General features: G+C 47.2%; 2 protein-coding genes across 7 annotated transcripts in view; one reads left to right on the top strand and one right to left on the bottom strand.

The window, feature by feature from the left end:
• LOC110490582 (proline-rich transmembrane protein 4) overlaps positions 1-7,077 on the top strand; it is a 40,935-nt gene extending 33,858 nt beyond the window's left edge. The window contains exon 3 of the mRNA XM_021564015.3: positions 4,141-7,077. Within this exon, the coding sequence (XP_021419690.3) occupies positions 4,141-6,200 (2,060 nt within the window). The 3' untranslated portion in view covers positions 6,201-7,077. The remainder of the gene's footprint in view (positions 1-4,140) is intronic.
• Positions 7,078-7,245: 168 nt separating this feature from the next.
• Positions 7,246-19,359, bottom strand: part of impdh1b (inosine monophosphate dehydrogenase 1b) — a 33,231-nt gene continuing 21,117 nt past the window's right edge. For all 6 annotated transcript variants that reach the window (XM_021564017.3, XM_021564016.3, XM_021564022.3 and 3 more), the window contains 7 exons: positions 17,881-17,971; positions 17,609-17,704; positions 16,811-16,954; positions 12,860-13,004; positions 10,401-10,544; positions 10,219-10,302; positions 7,246-9,340 (listed from right to left, as the gene is read on the bottom strand). In XM_021564017.3, the coding sequence (XP_021419692.2) occupies positions 9,319-9,340; positions 10,219-10,302; positions 10,401-10,544; positions 12,860-13,004; positions 16,811-16,954; positions 17,609-17,704; positions 17,881-17,971 (726 nt within the window). In that variant the 3' untranslated portion in view covers positions 7,246-9,318. The remainder of the gene's footprint in view (positions 9,341-10,218; positions 10,303-10,400; positions 10,545-12,859; positions 13,005-16,810; positions 16,955-17,608; positions 17,705-17,880; positions 17,972-19,359) is intronic.

Raw genomic sequence — 19,359 nt, 5'->3', positions numbered from 1 at the left:
TACAGTATGTTCGCAACTCTGGTATGTTTCAATGGCGATTTAAACAGACGCACAAAAAAGACAACACTTTGATCCGAGTTGGATCTTTGTCAGGTCATCTTTTTCTTGAATACGTTCTTCTGTCCTGCACCTGATGAGTTGGAATTTCCTTTTTCTCTATTTTCTAACCATCTACAAAAATCTCTGCCCAAGCTATTGTAAAGTAGCTTGTTATTGATTATGGTGTCTACATATATACATACATAGGCTGTTGGCATTGAATCCGGGCAGTGACATGACATCCATATATGTGACTGACTGTAAACCTGAGGGGTTCGTCACAAGTGGAATGTAGACTACAACTAGGCAGCAACACACGATGGAACGGACCGGACTTCGCTGTCCCCGCCGCACAGCCACATTCCAACAGGGGCGGGTATCCAGGCCGGCGGACAGGCAGGAACCCTTGGCTCTAGTCCAGAAACCCCAGTCACGTTTTCCACTGTGCCCACGGGGCAGCTAGGGCATCGCCCAGGAAAGTAAACAAACGGGCGGAACAAGCGACTGGCCTGCCACAACATGACCACCCTTATCTGTGGCAGTTGCCTCGCCTGGCGCTTCCCGTTTGTGTTAAACCCCGCCCACATCTTCCACACTGTGCAGGCAGTGTGTCTGGTATGACAATATTACATCATTATTGTTACGACACTGCTTCTCGTCTCTCCTGTAGTAATAGCCATCTTCAAAAGGAATCTTTTAGTGACAGATAAGCAACATATCAGGCACCTCTTATCATAACATGATTACAATTTAACCACTGTCTGTAGGTGTCATCATCAGGGATGGTTCCAATGAGTTACTGACTCATACAGGTGGCTGAAAAATAGTGGGCTGAACCAACACTAATATTCTATGGGGGTGCCATGTTATTGCTTTTGGGGAGGGGCAGTGCCCAGAACCCCTGGCAGCCAGTGTAATTCTAACCCTGTCAGAACAAATACAATTTATTGTTCATTTCACCCTCCAGATTAGTTGAGTAATAAACTATGTCAGAGCTGTTAGTGTGCTGATTCACCTCAGTGGATTTTAGACGAATACAAGACTGTTGTAACTGCAGAGTCTGCTATATATTCAGCTGAACGGACACTCATTAAATGTGCAACTGTGCAAAACCTAAAGGGAATGTATCAATAGCCATGTTGTGCTAGGGTATACTATATCCTACAGGGGACGAGAGAGAGATAGAGAAACATCATGGAACGATGCACGGAGGAACCTCTTTAACCACGTGCCCATTAAAGATTCAGCGGCCTAATTAAAAAACCCTGCATCAGGGAAAAACAAAGCCTCTTAAAACATTGGCAGTCAGTATTTCACAGCATTAGTGCCATGATTAAAGCCACAGTCGCCCGTCTCGTAACCGTCTGTCAGAGGTTAAATAAAAATGGTGACGTCGTACCGCGAGACAGATCGCTCACTCAGGTTCATATTTCCCAGAGCTTGACGGGTCCGTCATCAACTCACACCGAATCTCGGGAGTCGGTGGCTGAGCACGGAATGAAGACAAAACGAGTGTCAAAAGAAGACAATCAGTACTCTGCAGGACAGCGCTGAGGTTTATGTTGAAGCCCCTCTTTAAAAGGATCAGCCACTCGAGTCAGGCTTTGATAGAAATGTTCAGGAGTCAATGTTGTGGTTTGGGCTTCCTGATTAGAGTGGAGAGGTTTCTTTGGTCGGCGAATGAGAGGGACCAGCGAGGCTGATGGGAGGTGGAGAATACAGTCTTAATGACAACCTTTCTACAACACACCATGTTAACAGGAAGCACTCTTGCATTAAACTGAGAGAAAAAGGCACTGGGTTTTGTGTTTCAGCATCCTCAATATGGTTGCAGGGCCACATGCATGCACACCATACCCAAAGAGGTTCACATTAGAGCTCAATTGAGCCAGGGTTTGCCAGGCAGTGTATTTCGACAGGGAGAGAGTGAGAGAGAGAGAGAGAGAGAGAGAGAGAAGGGGAAATGCGGGAGGAAGAGAGAGACACAACGATGGGGTAGAGGTTGTGATGGGGTAGAGGTTATGAGAGGAAGAGAGAGACACACAACGATGGGGTAGAGGTTATGATGGGGTAGAGGTTATGAGAGGAAGAGAGAGACACACAACGATGGGGTAGAGGTTATGATGGGGTAGAGGTTATGAGAGGAAGAGAGAGACACACAACGATGGGGTAGAGGTTATGAGAGGAAGAGAGAGCGTGTGTGTCAGAGAGAGAGAGAAAAAGAAGAATGGTCTTCGAGGGAGGAAACAGGACCAGTATAGAAGAGACGTCACAAACAAAACAGTCCATTACGGGTCTGGGACTGAGACGGGGTGGGGAAACAGACAGCTACCATACAACACAATCAGAGGAGCTAGGGTCTCATATATCACAAGAGAAAAGGGACAACTTAAATGTATAAATACATTACTTAGTTTTGTGGTACAGAAGTTTGTACATAAATCGAGGTTGCATAAGAACATGCAATCAATGTACCACCAGACATGATCTATTCTCGTGTATCATCCAAACTGAATTTTAGTACCATACAGACCACATTTTGGGACCATTTGACAAATGCCTGGGTTGCATTATACAATATTCAAAAGCATCCTTATTTTACTCAAATCCAACCCACACAGTCCACTTCACACCACTATCACAGACAGACGTTTCACAGAGTCACAAGGTACTCTACATCTAGCAGCCTACAAATCATGCAGCTTTGTAACTGCTAGTACCTCCCTGTATACCAGGATATCTTGCTCGTTTGTCTCCGTCTCTGTAGCCCAATAAGGAGCCTGGTGGGAGGACGGCTCATAATAATGTCTGGAACGGAGCGAACAGAATGATACCATTCCATTGATTCTGCTCCAGCCTTTACCACGAGCCTGTCTTCCCACATTAAGGTGCCACCAACCTCCTGTAGATTATATATGATAGGGCTGGGCTTGAATGACTGATGAGGCTGTGTGTCTGTGTCTGGATACAAGATGTAATTCGGCCTGTTTCTCTCAGTTTTCACGAGTGAGGAGAAGCATGGAAATAAATGGGTGTGTTTTACTGAAGTGGCATTGATTGAGGATAATGCTTTGGCTAATGGCTATTATGGACGTCATGTAAGATGTTGGCTGCCGAAGTCTGTAAAGCTCGCTTTGAAAAGGAAGAGCCTAAAACCGTGCGAGGGAAACCGTCGTTAGTGCCCATCCGTGATGCATTTGTGTGTAATGACTACTAGGTACACACATCCAAGTCGTCTTCCATGCATTGATCTTACCAGTAGCCTTTATAAACATAGACGTTTAACAGGGCAGATGAGTCTTGCAGCCAAGCCAGAGTTCGAGCATACACGCATGTACAATTTAAAAAGGGACACTCCAAGTCTGTCCCGAACCAAGCCACAAACAGCCATTTCCTCCCACGGTGCACTAAATAACATGTATAATACAATCATCGTCAGCCATGTTTGTATGGAAACAACAGATGTTCACTGGCTGCTTATGTCATAGAAAGAAGGAACCAGCTCTGTGGTCTTCAGGCCCCACTGATCTGCCCTTTTCTCTTCCCCCTTTCTAGGCCCAGTCCAGTTGGAGGTTGCCTCCTTACATACAGCCTTAGCCCACATGCTTTCACAGACTTGGCCCTCAGCCCACATGCTTTCACAGACTTGGCCCTCAGCCCACATGCTTTCACAGACTTGGCCCTCAGCACACATGCTTTCACAGACATGGCCCTCAGCCCACATGCTTTCAGACTTGGCCCTCAGCTCACATGCTTTCACAGACTTGGCCCTCAGCCCATTAGTGTCTAGGCTCGAATGTTGAGTAAACACTGTATTCTCATGTGTGCCTGTTTAGAATGGACTCTCTTGGGTGTTGCCCTCTGCTGGTAAATTGTATTACTATGCTGTTATCAGAAAACAGCATCCTGAGGACGATGTGGCTGTGCAGCATTGCGCTGTATTGACGCTGCTGCATATGGCATTGATCTATATTTGGGATGGTCAGATGGCCACAGGTGGATTTCACATGTCAAACCTCATGACAAATGGCTTTTTAGGAAGCGATCAACTCTTTATGGAATCTAAATTGAAATTCTATATTTTCCCAATGTTTTTTTCAGGTAACCTTCCTGATGCTGAAGACTGGCTATCTGACCCAATGGGCAGTGAAGCCACCTACCTCCCAGACTGCAATCAGGAACGTTCGGGAATCTGCAATATCTCCGACACCTGGGCGCCGCCCACCACCTCTGACGTCCTCCCCACCGCCAACACCCCCTCCGCAAACCAATCAAATAACCCCTTCCTGATTCCGTCCCGGCCCATGTTCGTATCCCTGCACTCTGATTGGAACAGCGCTATGGCCGCCTGGGGGTTAGCCTGGGATGCACACGTGTACGGTCTGGGCTCCATCTTCGCCATGGTGACCCTGGCCTCGGCGCTCAACCTGCTGTGCCTGCCCCTGCGCTGCCCTTCCGGCTGTGGCTACTTCGCCCTGGTCAGCGTCTTCCTCCTGGCTGCAGGGTGTACCAGGGCTTTCTCCCTCCTCTACGATGCATACGGCCACCAGGACCGGCTGCCCTCCACCGAGGCCTCCCTGCTGCTCTACGAAGCCCCGTTCCCCTGCCTGACTGCAGCCTTCGGCCTGGTCTTCCTGCTCCTCTCTATGCGCTCCAGGATGCAGCTATCCTACTCAGCCTTCCAGAGACCCTGTTTCCTGGCCTGTCTGGTGTTGCTGCACTTCGCAGCAGCTTTCGGTCCCGTCGCACTGCTGAGGCTCTACCAGAGGAGGGCGCCCTTCTGCCTCTTCATCTCGCTCATCTCCCGGGGAGCGTTTGTGGCGCTGGTTTCTTTTCTATCGGTCGCCTATTTTGTGTTCTTCTGCTACGTACGGGCGGACTCAAAGCACATTTACCACCTGAATAACACCTCGCCCACGCCAGCTGAGCGATACAACCGCTGTCCGTTCGCAGAGAGCAGGGACTGGGACCGTGCGGCTGCGACAGTGAGCCTTTCGGCTCTGTTCTGCCTGGCATGCGCCGGGCTGCAGCTGTACGCCATGCTCCACTCTCTGGGGCTCGCCGGAGGAGCAGATGTGTTCCGCCCCTGGCCTTGGTGGACCTTCCAGCTCAGCTGCAGGGTTTGTGAGGCCGGAGTTTGTCTCACCTTAGCCCTGGTGGTGGCCCAGCCAATCTACTGCTCTGACCACCTTCCTCAGCCAGGAAGCTGCTGGACGGAGCTGCTGGCGATCAAGTCGCCCATTATGCCGGGAACCTACCAGTGGACCCTGAGCCAGCAGGAGAAGCTGGCCATCTGCGACATTGGGCACGGGGAGACAGAGTGCCTGCCCCTCTACACGCTGGTGGATGAAAGGCTAGGCAGCAGCTTGAACGGCCTGGACCTCCTGTACCACAGCAACCAGGCCTTGGCTTACAGAGACCTGGACCTGAATTTGGATCTGCCTGGCTCCAGCAAGCCCGAGGACAGGGGTGGTGGAGAGGCGTCCGGGGGTTCCTCCTTCACCAGCGACTCCACGGCTGACCTGCGGCCGCCATCGCCCATCAACCTGCGCCGTAGTATTGATGAGGCGCTCTTCAGCGAGGACCTCTTTCCCATAAGCCTCTTCAGACCGTCCATACCCTTTTGCTGCAGTGACCTGTCACTCAACATCCCCTACTCCACATCCACCCTGCCCAATGGTGGCCAGGTGCTTCGAGAGACCCTCTCAGCTGACCCAGGCCTGTACCGGACGACCTCCTGCGTGGAGATGGCCCCTCCTCCCCCAACCCCTCTACCAAACAGACCTATGGCAGGCGACACCATCCTGGGTGCTCCACCATCTCCCTCCCTGTCCTCCAACTCCTCTTCCCCAGAACGCTGGAGGGGAAGTTCCTCCTCCTGCTCCTTGTACAGACCCTCATTAGGGGGGTCCTTTCTGGTCCTCTGTTCCAGCCCAGAGGGGCACGCCCAACCCCCATCCCTAGGCGGCAGCTCAAGCCGCATTACAGCCTCCAGCCACCAGGGCTCACACATGCAGAGACACTATCCCACACTGGGGTCAGCCTCACAGGAGAGTCTTGACCTAGAGTCTGAAGCGGACCGGTCCATACAAGAGGAGTTCATCAATGTCTGCAGACAGATTGATGCGATGAGCATCTGCAGTGAGACAATTGACCTGTAGGCAGAGCTCTCAACAGTCAAGGGCTAAAGACTGAGGACTGGACTGAAATAAGGTGTTGTGAAGAAGGATTCAAGATGGTGTCACGATCTGTAAGGAGCAACGAGCGGTTTGATCCATCAGGTTAGCCTTCATTGTCAAGAAAGGTAAAATAGTGCCAAATGTTTGAGTAAATGAACTGAGGGTTTGTTTGTGAATGTTGACAGGAGTCTTTTAAGTGCCACGGAATGCCACATGCCAAGGAGAAATTTGTGACATTTTTTTCCACATTTGCTATTGGATGATGAAGTTGCGTTTTCCTGTGCATTTCAAGAGGGGCACAGGAAAGCAAAATACATTTGTACAAAACGTTTTGCATTCAAATAAATAATACTGTGATTGAAATAAGCACTTAATAAACGACTACTGAAAATCTTATTTTAACATACTCTTATCCAGATTGTGAGTGCATACATTCTCCTCCATACTGGTCCCCTGTGGGAATCAGACCCTGGTGTTGCCAGCACCATGCTCTACCAACTGAGCTACACGGGACTTAGAAAACAAATGTACTTTACATTTTCATAGAGTAAGATTGTTATTCAATGCCAAGTGGTTTCAATTCAGTCAAATATAATTGTGTTTGTGAGCCTCTACATGAAGAATTAGACATGTTAGAGATGTGCTTTAAGATCCATCCAATAAAGGAAAGCTTGATTTGAACTAACAGCAACATTGTAGCGGAGCAGCAGTGAACTATACTGGTAGGATAGCACCGATACTATTGTGCTTTAACTTCGGACTGACACACAGTACATTTTATATGAAGCCGCTTGGTATTTTATTAATGTTTAAAAAATACTTTACTCAAAACATGATTAAATAAAGAGAAATGTCAATATTTAAGTGTGCATGTTTTGTTTTCACCAAGTTTCAGGTCATGTATAACACATCTTCTATAGTTACATTTGGGGATATTTTTGACAACGCAATATTATTGTCAGTATCGTGACAATATATTATATCCTGAGGTCCCTGGCAATTCCCAGCCTTAATAACAACCCACAAATCAACATATTTGGACTTTTATTGTTTTACAGCATTAGGGACCGGTTTCTGTTGTAATCCCATTGTAAACAAGGCCTGTTTCATAGTCAGTGGAGATTCTCATAACTAAAGGTGGGAGACTGCAAACAACCATTTCAAACAGGATACAGGTATATAATTCTCCATACATCTTCATGTACATATTTACTTAATATTCATGTCAACTGTAAGAGTACTGTTAGTCAAGTGAGGTCCTGGTAGCGCAAAGTACATTAGCACAAAACGGAAAAAAAGTCACTCCTACAGCTTCGAGAAATCCTAAAAAAAATATCTGGCAAAAAGGACATTGTTTACGAAAAAAGTTAGAAAAATCTATTCCTACACAAGCTGAATGATATAGATACGGTATCTCAGTGAGAAAGGGGGTGAGGAGGATGTATAGCGCCATGCACATACAACACAGTTCTTACTGGAATTTAAGACTTTCCGTCGTGTGCGGTCATCATCGACCCCCATTTCAAGGCATATCTCTGGTAATCAGAGCAGGTCAAAGCTGCTAGCAATCGATGCCACAATCTGGGACAGGGGTGGAGCGAGGGACTATATTGCTGGCGATTCGTAGCTTTAAATTTGGGCTTAATAACACTAAAGTGTAACAGAGAGCATGTTGATACATTTGGCAGTATGTACGGAATTAGAAAAAAGCGGAATATAAATAGAGCCATGTTGAGGCTTTAAAAAACTAAAAAGCATGCATATCAAAACCCTTCATGCTCCTTCGAGCCACTGGGACTTTCTTCAGCAGAGATCGTCAACTAGATTCAGCCACGGGACGATTTCTTGGGTGGATGGGCAGGGGCCGGAACATAATTACAAATCATTTGTAGACTGCAAATTGACCGCAGGAGGTCCAAACAGATATAATATACCTTAAACAATCATTTCAAACCTTGCTTACATTTGGTAAACGATGACATCTCTGTATTATCTGTAGGAATACTTGGGAACAGATATCCAAAATTAAAATCACTTGGTTCTGATTAACTGGTGTTTTTACACTCTTTTGTTCCAAGCATAATCATTATTTATTTACCGGGGGGGGGGGGCAAATGAAACCACGTGGGTCAAATTTGGCACGTGGGCTACCAGTTGGGGAACCCTGCTCTGCAGCTTTTAAATCAAACAATTCTCTAAACTCGTTTCATTCCAGTCTAAAAGATTATCGCATTACCCATCTGAGACCGACACTGTGGTTTTAAAAACGTCCCTTGCCGATCTATGGCCAATGTCTATCTTTTGGCCCCGACCGTGCTCTCAACACACTAGAAGCATTGTGATTGGCCACTAGTTTATTGGTTCACGTCGACAAAGGGGGGTATGACATGGCCACTACAGCGAGGGAACGTCACCTAGTCTAGAGTCCCAGCCAATGAGTCTGTCAGTTAAATCACAGTCAAAAGTTGAACAAAACAATATACTTTTCTCAAAGCAGTTAACATCTTTCTGCATAAACAGAGCTAACTACATAGATAAAGGAGGATTGCCACAATACACTTGCACACAAAGTAGCAAGACAAGTGTTTTTCCACATATATAGTTTGATTGGGACGTTTGTGGCTTCTGATGGAGGTGTCGGTACGAGCAGATCCCAGGGAATACAGAGGGGTGACAGCATGGCTCTCTCAGTTTCACCAGGAAGAGGAAGATAGCATAACAGCACCTTCTTCACTGAGTTTATCCTCACACACTCTCTCTCTCTCTCTCTCTCACACACACACACTCTCTCTCTCTCTCTCACACACACACAATCAAATACTTCCTTCAACACGCTCTCACACACACCAAGGGGACAGGTATTCTGGGAGGGGGTTATGGTGAAAACCCTGATGTTCCGCTTCGTAAGTGCAAAATCCTATGTTTCCCAGGTGATGGTGTTTGTTTTGCAGGTGTTCCCCCCCAGACCTCTCCCGTGGGGTGTGTGGGGAGTCGGCAGGGAGAGTGATGAGGTGGGTGTCAGATGTGGCGGTTACGTTTGGTCACAACGGGGGTGGGGGCGTCGGGGGCGGCCCTAGTCCGCTTCTTTCTGGCCCCTCCATCAGTAAAGTCGTTTCTCGTAACTGCAGAGAGAGGGCATAGTGAAAACACAATGATACCATCAATCAGTTAACGATAATCAATAATATAACGACCACACAAAACAATTCCTATCACCTGCCCTAAAACACACAAAACAATTCCTATCACCTGCCCTAAAACACAAAACAATTCCTATTACCTGCTCTAAAACAACCGGATAGATCAATGACCCTTTCTTACTGCATCAGCTATCAATCTGTCTAAGCAATAAGATACTGATTCAACTATAAAACAAAGGTTGACAAATCCCATTCAATCCCCCATCATCTTGCCAGTATACTTATTACAGGGTTATCTGCCCTATGGATAACTGGGGAAGGAGAGGAGGGAAGGAGGCTAGTGGACAGAGAGAGGAGACTAACAAAGCTTCCCATAATTCATCCCCATTCAAAGATGAAATGCGTAATGGCGAGCACCCCTCCTCCCACTAACAAGATAATAGTCTGAAGGGGAACGTCACATCGCCATTTTAGCCGTCATTATAGGCTAGCTGCCAGATTCAAACATCAAGATGGGAAGCACTTATCTAAAGGTAAGATTTACATTTCCCACCTGGATCATTTAAATCAACAAGATCAAACTTAGCCTTTCAATTTAGAAACAAGGGGAGAGTTGTTCTACATGCAAATGGCGATGTGGGGCCCACCACTAGGACACACCCTTCACTTCACAGGTCTATGTACGTGTACTTACATGGAACAACAGAACATCTATGGTGAAAGACAGAGAGAGAAAGAGGACTGATGTCTGAGAAAGAGGCAACACTATCAGTCGTAGAAAAGTCATGGCTATCTACTGCTACACACATATTTAAATTCCACTGTGTGCGTGTGTGTGTGGGAGACAGAGTCCAACGTACGAGTGAAGCCCATGGACTCCTCCTTCCACCTGAGCAGACGTGGTCCTCTTCTCAAACTTCAGCTCTCCAGAGTACATCATGGAGCTGTGGAAAACAACACAATATCAGCGATCACTCAGTCACACACACACACTACTATCAGAGATCACACACTGGTCCCCTCTATCTCACACACAACTCACCGTAGAACAGAGAGACTCTTGGCGCCGATGTCCTGACAGCCATGTTGGATGCCAGCGATCAGGTAGGGGATAAACTTGTGGATGGAGCCCTTGTCCTGAACAGAGCCGGACACACCCTGAGCCACCTTCACCTTGTCCCCTTCACTGTGAAATCAGCCAGTCAGAACACAGAGACGGGTTAGACACGGCTGTAGAATCAGCCAGTCAGAACACAGACAGGTTAATAGACACTGCTGTGGAATCAGCCAGTCAAAACACAGAGACGGGTTAGACACTGCTGTGGAATCAAACAGTCAGAACACAGAGACGGGTTAGACACTGCTGTGGAATCAGCCAGAACACAGAGACGGGTTAGACTCGGCTGTGGAATCAGCCAGTCAGAACACAGAGACGGGTTAGACACTGCTGTGGAATCAGTCAGAACACAGAGACGGGTTAGACACTGCTGTGGAATCAGTCAGAACACAGAGACGGGTTAGACACTGCTGTGGAATCAGTCAGAACACAGAGACGGGTTAGACACTGCTGTGGAATCAGCCAGTCAGAACACAGAGACGAGTTAGACACTGCTGTGGAATCAGTCAGAACACAGAGACGGGTTAGACACTGCTGATGGACAGCGAAATTCTCAAATGAGAGCACAGAGAGCAGCTTAAACCCAGGAAAGTTGGCACCATTTGTTTTGAGAAAATGACTTACATTTGTCATATATTGTATCACAATGTGAACCGTCTGAATGAAGGACAAACCAATAAATACATGTATATAATCAGACATAAAATATTAATTTCACTCATCAGCGATTAAAACCTCTTTGGGCTGCAATCCAGTTAACGGGATGATATGACAACAGCCAGTAAAAGTGCAGGGCGCCAAATTCAAAACAGAAATCTCATAATTAAAATTCCTCAAACATACATGTATCTTATACCGTTTTAAAGGTAGTCTTGTTGTTAATCCCACCAGTGTCCGATTTCAAATAGGATTTACGGCAAAAGTACCACAAACAATTATGTTAGGTCACCACCAAGCCACAGAAAAACACAGCCATTTTCCCAGCCAAAGAGAGTTGTCACAAAAAGCACAAATAGAGAAAAAATGGATCACTAACCTTTGATGATCTTCATCAGATGACACTCATAGGACTTCATGTTACACAATACATGTATGTTTTGATTGATAAAGTTCATATATCAAAAAATCTGAGTTTACATTGGCGCGTTACATTCACTAGTTCCAAAAACATCCAGTGATTTTGCATAGCCACATCGATTTAACAGAAATACTAATCATAAATGTAGATGATAATACAAGTTATACACATGGAATTATAGATATACCTGTCCTTAATGCAACCGCTGTGTCAGATTTAAAAAAAACTTTACGGAAAAAGCAAACCATGCAATAATCGGAGACGGCACTCAGAACAATCAAGTCAAATTAGCTGCCATGTTGTAGTCAACATAAACCATAAATTACATGCTAAATATTCCCTTACCTTTGATGATCTTCATCAGAATGCACTCCAAGGAATCCCAGGTCCACAATAAATGCTTGATTTGTTCGATAACGTCCGTTATTTATGTCCAATTAGCTACTTTTGTTAGCGCGTTTGGTATACATATCCAAACGCTCGTTCTGGTCAGCGTTACGTCGGACAAAAACTTCAGAAAGTTATATTACAGGGCGAAGAAACATTTCAAACTAAGTACAGAATCAATCCTTAGGATGTTTTTATCATTAATATTCAATAAAGTTCCAACCGGAGTATTCCTTTGTGTCTTCAGGAGCCATGGAACGCAGGTCCCTATCATGTGAAATGCACGTGACCAGAAAATGGCTGACTGCCAGACACCTGATTCATTCTGCTGTCATTCAGTCTCAAAACACAGTAGAAGTCTCATTCAAATTTCTATAGACGGTTGACATCTAGTGGAAGCCCTAGGAAGTGAATCTTCATTAATATCTCAAGGGGATTTCAAATGGGAACTGTGTTGAGTACATACCAACCTCAGATCTCACTTCCTGTTTTAATTTCTCCTCAGGTTTTTGCCTGCCATATGAGTTATGTTATACTCACAGACATCATTCAAACAGTGTTAGAAACTTCTTTAACACTTAGAAAGTGTTTTCTAGCCAATACAATAATATTCATATATTAGCAACTGAGACTGAGGAGCAGGCCATTTACTTTGGGCACCTTATTCATCCAAGCTACTCAATACTGCCCCCCTGCCATAAAAAGTTTTTAATTAACAGCAACTGTTGATGTGCAATAACTTTGTTTACCTGGTCTTCATTCCAACCCTCCTATGAATTTTAATGTCTGATCAAGAGTTAGTCTACATCCCAAATGGCACCCTATTCCCTATGGCCCCTGGTCAGAAGTAGTGCACTATACAGGCCAGGGAATAGGATGTGATTTGGGCTGCAACTCTAGTGTGTGATGTCCTCCCTACCTGAAGTAGCGTTTCTGGCTGCTGGTGCTCTTCTCCATGGCGTCCAGAGAGCCCATGCCGCGGTACTTCTTCAGCCGCACGCCGTCCGAGAAGAAGTACTCCCCCGGAGCCTCCGTGGTCGCCGCTAGCAACGAGCCCATCATCACTGGGGAGGGGTGGAAGAGGTCATAACTCAAAATCATTGGTTGGTACACATTTCTCGAACTAATTGTCATTATAGCTAGTGTTTTGTTATATCGATTAGCTTCACATTAGCTTTAAATTAGCTCTGATTACCATCAATCAGTGTCACACCCTGGTCAAAGTATTTTGTGTTTATCTTTATTTATTTGGTCAGGCCAGGGTGTGGCATGGGTTTTTGTATGTGGTGTGTATGTATGGGGATTGTAGCTAGTGGGGTGTTCTAGCTAAGTCTATGGCTGTCTTTAGTGGTTCTCAATCAGAGGCAGGTGTTTATCGTTGTCTCTGATTGGGAACCATATTTAGGCAGCCATATTCTTTGAGTTTGTCGTGGGTGATTGTCCTTAGTGTCCTGATGTCATTGTTCTGTGTTAGGTTACACAAGTATAGGCTGTTTCGGTTTTCGTTAAGTTTATTGTTTTGGTAGTGTTTGTGTTTAGTGTGTTCCTTCATTAAACATGGATTGCAATAGACACGCCGCATTTTGGTCCGACTCTCCTTCTCATCAAGAAAACCGTTACAGAATCACCCACCACAAAGGGACCAAGCAGCGTGTCAACAGGCAAGAACAGCCCAAAGTGGAGTACAGTATGGACTATACTTCTTGGGAGGAGATAGACAGGTGGGCGGTCGACCCAGGGAGAGTGCCGGAGCCCGCCTGGGATTCGATGGAGCAGTGCGCGGAAGGATATAGGAGAATGGAGTTTGCGAAGCAAGCAAGGCGGCGCGGACGGAGGCTCAGGGAGAGTGTGGCAGAGTCAGGAGCCAGACCTGAGCCAACTCTCCCTGTTTATCGTGAGGAGCCAAGGAGGAGACCAGAACCAGAGCCGGTGTTGGAGGTGAGCGAAACAGAGACTGTGAAGGAGTTAATGGGGAAATTGGAGGAGAGAGAAATGAGGGAGTTGCTGTGTTGGTGTTTTAAACATGGAATTCGCCCGACGGAGCGTGTCGGGGATTTGATGGCACCTGGGTCAGCGCTCCATACTCGTCCTGAGGTGCGTGTTAGTCGGCTGGTGAAGATGGGGCCAGTCTCACGTACCAGGCCTCCTGTGCACCTCCCTAGCCTTGCACGTCCTGTGCCAGCACCGCTCTCAAGATCTCCAGTACGCCTTCACGGTCTAACCCATCCTGTGCCACCTCCACACCCCAGCCCTCCGGTAGCAGCTCCCCGCACCAGGCTTCCTGTGCGTGTCCTCGGCCCAGTACCACCAGTGCCAGCACCACGCATCAGGCCTACAGTGCGCCTCGCCTGTCCAGCGCTGTCGGAGCCCTCCTCCTCTCCAGCGCTGTCGGAGTCTCCCGCCTGTTTAGCGCTGTTAGAGCCTTCCTTCTCTACAGCGCTGCCGGAGTCTCCCGCCTGTTCAGAACTGCCAGTTTGCAAGGAGCTGCCAGTTTGCAAGGAGCTGCCAGTTTGCAGAGAGCTGCCAGTTTGCAGAGAGCTGCCAGTTAGCATAGAGCTGCCAGTTAGCATAGAGCTGCCAGTTAGCATAGAGCTGCCAGTCTGCAAGGAGCTGCCAGTCTGCAAGGAGCTGCCAGTCTGCAAGGAGCTGCCAGTCTGCAAGGAGCTGCCAGTCTGCAAGGAGCTGCCAGTCTGCATGGAGCTGCCAGTCTGCAAGGAGCAGCCAGGGCCGCCAGTCAGCATGGAGCAGCCAGGGCCGCCAGTCAGCATGGAGCAGCCAGGGCCGCCAGTCAGCATGGAGCAGCCAGGGCCGCCAGTCAGCATGGAGCAGCCAGTCAGCATGGAGCAGCCAGAGCAGCCAGTCAGCATGGAGCAGCCAGAGCTGCCAGTCAGCATGGAGCAGCCAGTCAGCATGGAGCAGCCAGAGCTGCCAGTCAGCATGGAGCAGCCAGTCAGCATGGAGCAGCCAGAGCTGCCAGTCAGCATGGAGCAGCCAGAGCTGCCAGTCAGCATGGAGCAGCCAGAGCTGTCAGTCAGCATGGAGCAGCCAGTCAGCATGGAGCAGCCAGAGCTGCCAGTCGACCAGACTCTTCCAGATCTGCCAGTCGACCAGACTCTTCCAGATCTGCCAGTCGACCAGACTCTTCCAGATCTGCCAGTCGACCAGACTCTTCCAGATCTGCCAGTCGACCAGACTCTTCCAGATCTGCCAGTCGACCAGACTCTTCCAGATCTGCCAGTCGACCAGACTCTTCCAGATCTGCCAGTCGACCAGACTCTTCCAGATCTGCCAGTCGACCAGACTCTTCCAGATCTGCCAGTCGACCAGACTCTTCCAGATCTGCCAGTCGAACAGACTCTTCCAGATCTGCCAGTCGAACAGACTCTTCCAGATCTGCCAGTCAGCCAGGATCTGCCAGATCTGCCAGCCAGCCAGGATCTGGTAGATTCATCAACCTGCCTGAGCTTCCTCTCACTCCTGAGCTTCCTCTCACTCCTGAGCTTCCCCTCAGTTCCGAGCTGCCTCAGTCCCGAGCTGCCCCTCAGTCCCGATCTGCTCCTCAGTCCAGTGGGGTTCTGGGTGAGGACTACTAGGCCATGGTCGGCGGCGAGGGTGGACTATCCAGGGACGCGAGGAGAAGGGACTAAGACATTGATTGAGTGGGGTCCACGTCCCGCGCCGGAGTCGCCACCATGGACAGACGCCCACCCGGACCCTCCCTATTGTTTTGAGGTGCGTTCGGGAGTCCGCACCTTAGGGGGGGGGGTTCTGTCACACCCTGGTCAAAGTATTTTGTGTTTATCTTTATTTATTTGGTCAGGCCAGGGTGTGGCATGGGTTTTTGTATGTGGTGTGTATGTATGGGGATTGTAGCTAGTGGGGTGTTCTAGCTAAGTCTATGGCTGTCTTTAGTGGTTCTCAATCAGAGGCAGGTGTTTATCGTTGTCTCTGATTGGGAACCATATTTAGGCAGCCATATTCTTTGAGTTTGTCGTGGGTGATTGTCCTTAGTGTCCTGATGTCATTGTTCTGTGTTAGGTTACACAAGTATAGGCTGTTTCGGTTTTCGTTAAGTTTATTGTTTTGGTAGTGTTTGTGTTTAGTGTGTTCCTTCATTAAACATGGATTGCAATAGACACGCCGCATTTTGGTCCGACTCTCCTTCTCATCAAGAAAACCGTTACAATCAGCTTTGAATGAATTAGAGTAATAGACATGATCTCATGTCTATTCCTCTAATTCACTGTTGATCTCATGTCTATTCCTCTAGACATGAGCTCAACAGTGGATTAGAGGAATAGACATGAGCTCAACAGTGGATTAGAGGAATAGACATGAGATCAACAGTGGATTAGAGGAATAGACATGAGATCAACAGTGGATTAGAGGAATAGACATGAGATCAACAGTGGATTAGAGGAATAGAGGTGAGATCAACAGTGGTAAACAGAAAACTAGCGCAAAGACATCAAGATACTGTAAGACTATAGACCTGGGCTATTCAATTCTGCTCCTGAAGGGCTGAAAAACTTCTGGTTTCTGGTTCTACCTGGTAGTTAATTGCACTCACCTGGTGTCCCAGGTCTGAATGATTAGAAAGAGAGGATGAAAACCAGAAGTGTTTGGGCCCTCCAGGACCGACATTGGACAGCCCTGCTATACACCTATTCTAGCCTATGAAATTAACCACATTGACCTAGTGCATGCTATAAAAGGGGTTAATGAAGGATTAAGCTAATGAATGAATGAATGAATGAATGGGTGAATAAGTGACAACAGAAGAGTGAATGATAATGAATGCATGACAATGAAAGAGAATGAATGACTATGAAAGAGTGAACGCATGAATTAACAAGTGAATGAAAGGTACCTGTGGATGCCCCGAGTGAGAGAGCCTTGACCACGTGACCCACGGTCTGAATGCCACCGTCTGCGATGACTGGCACACCGAAACGTCTAGCATACTCTGCCACCTTATACACCGAGGTGCCCTGAGGCCGCCCGCACGCCATCACTACGGGAGACGGAGACAGGAAATGCGTCACCTTACCATGGTAACATATCCTATGACCGGTGTAGTCAGGCGGTGTTCGGTTGGGCCCGATGGATGGATGATTTTTTTTTAAGGAAGTAATATTATCAGAATCGAGGTTTTCAGTTAAAAAAAAAAAAGTTTAATATGTCTAAGTTCCAATAAGGATGTTTGTTTTGCGCTTGAAAAACGTTTGCCATCATTTGCTGAACGTAATGCTGTGGAGAAAGTTGTCGCCATGGTAACCGAGAGCAGATCCTTCATAAATCACCACAACGACAGAGACTAGCAACCAGCGTAGCATCTTGGTTGGTTACTCGCTGCTCTGATCCTTCTCCAGTTTTGCTGTGTAGCTTCAGCGGTTGACCTATACATTAGAACTGATCCAAAGCCAGCTGCTATGGGTAGAGAATCCTATGCGAATTATCACATTTCTATTTAACATCACTACACTCATAACATTTAGACGTAATACTACAATTCCAAATCGCACTCAAGGTGTAGCATTCTGGGTTGGGTCAATTCCATTTCAACTCTGCAAGTGGGTTGAAATATAAAACCAGCAACAGTCCTCTCCTGCATTCAGATGTGAATTGATCCTGTAAGGTTGATAGTATCAGGGGGTGGGGTCACTACCTTCCTGGGTGATACAGATGGAGCCACAGCCCATGCCCACTCTCAGAGCGTCCACTCCTGCATCAATCAGGTTCTTGGCCTGGGCTGCCGTCACCACTACAAGAGACAGAACACAACATCATCAGAAGGTAGGAAAAGAAAGGTTTAGTGTGTAAGTGTCTAATGTATTTTCCCCCCCAAGACCGATCTTGATAGCCTCTCAAAGATCTGAAACTGGATGGCTGGAAGTGTCATATAGTGATAAATCCTGTCCCAGCGCTCCACTCTCTCACCGTTCCCTCCCACCACCTGCAGCTCGCTGTACTTCTGTTTGATGTAGTTGATCATGTTGACCTGATACACAGAGTTGCCTTGTGAGGAATCCTGCAGAAACAGAGAAAACAAGTCATGTCTGCACTGCAGTGCCACGGTCTACTGCCATTTAGACCTGAAACCCAACCGTAACCCCTAACCACCAAGTCCACCAAAACTGTATGACCAGGTCAACCACTAACCACCATGTCCACCAAAACTGTATAAAACAGGTCAACCACTAACCACCATGTCCACCAAAACTGTATGACCAGGTCAACCACTAACCACCATGTCCACCAAAACTGTATAAAACAGGTCAACCACTAACCACCATGTCCACCAAAACTGTATGACCAGGTCAACCACTAACCACCATGTCCACCAAAACTGTATAAAACAGGTCAACCACTAACCACCATTTCCACCAAAACTGTATAAAACAGGTCAACCACTAACCACCATGTCCACCAAAACTGTATAAAACAGGTCAACCACTAACCACCATGTCCACCAAAACTGTATGACCAGGTCAACCACTAACCACCATGTCAACCACTAACCACCATGTCCACCAAAACTGTATGAACAGGTCAACCACTAACCACCATGTCCACCAAAACTGTATGACCAGGTCAACCACTAACCACCATGTCCACCAAAACTGTATAAAACAGGTCAACCACTAATCACCATGTCCACCAAAACTGTATGAACAGGTCAACCACTAACCACCATGTCCACCAAAACTGTATGACCAGGTCAACCACTAACCACCATGTCCACCAAAACTGTATGAACAGGTCAACCACTAACCACCATGTCCACCAAAACTGTATGACCAGGTCAACCACTAACCACCATGTCCACCAAAACTGTATAAACAGGTCAACCACTAACCACCATGTCAACCACTAACCACCATGTCCACCAAAACTGTATAAACAGGTCAACCACTAACCACCATGTCCACCAAAACTGTATGACCAGGTCAACCACTAACCACCATGTCCACCAAAACTGTATGACCAGGTCAACCACTAACCACCATGTCCACCAAAACTGTATAAACAGGTCAACCACTAACCACCATGTCCACCAAAACTGTATGACCAGGTCAACCACTAACCACCATGTCAACCACTAACCACCATGTCCACCAAAACTGTATGACCAGGTCAACCACTAACCACCATGTCAACCACTAACCACCATGTCCACCAAAACTGTATGACCAGGTCAACCACTAACCACCATGTCCACCAAAACTGTATAAAACAGGTCAACCACTAACCACCATGTCCACCAAAACTGTATAAAACAGGTCAACCACTAACCACCATGTCCACCAAAACTGTATAAACAGGTCAACCACTAACCACCATTTCCACCAAAACTGTATAACCAGGTCAACCACTAACCACCATGTCCACCACTAACCACCATGTCCACCAAAACTG

Source organism: Oncorhynchus mykiss, chromosome 15 (assembly GCF_057628025.1).
Source record: "Oncorhynchus mykiss isolate SJ-2025 chromosome 15, ASM5762802v1, whole genome shotgun sequence".
NCBI lineage: Eukaryota > Metazoa > Chordata > Actinopteri > Salmoniformes > Salmonidae > Oncorhynchus > Oncorhynchus mykiss.
This window is presented reverse-complemented; position numbering and strand designations above follow the sequence as displayed.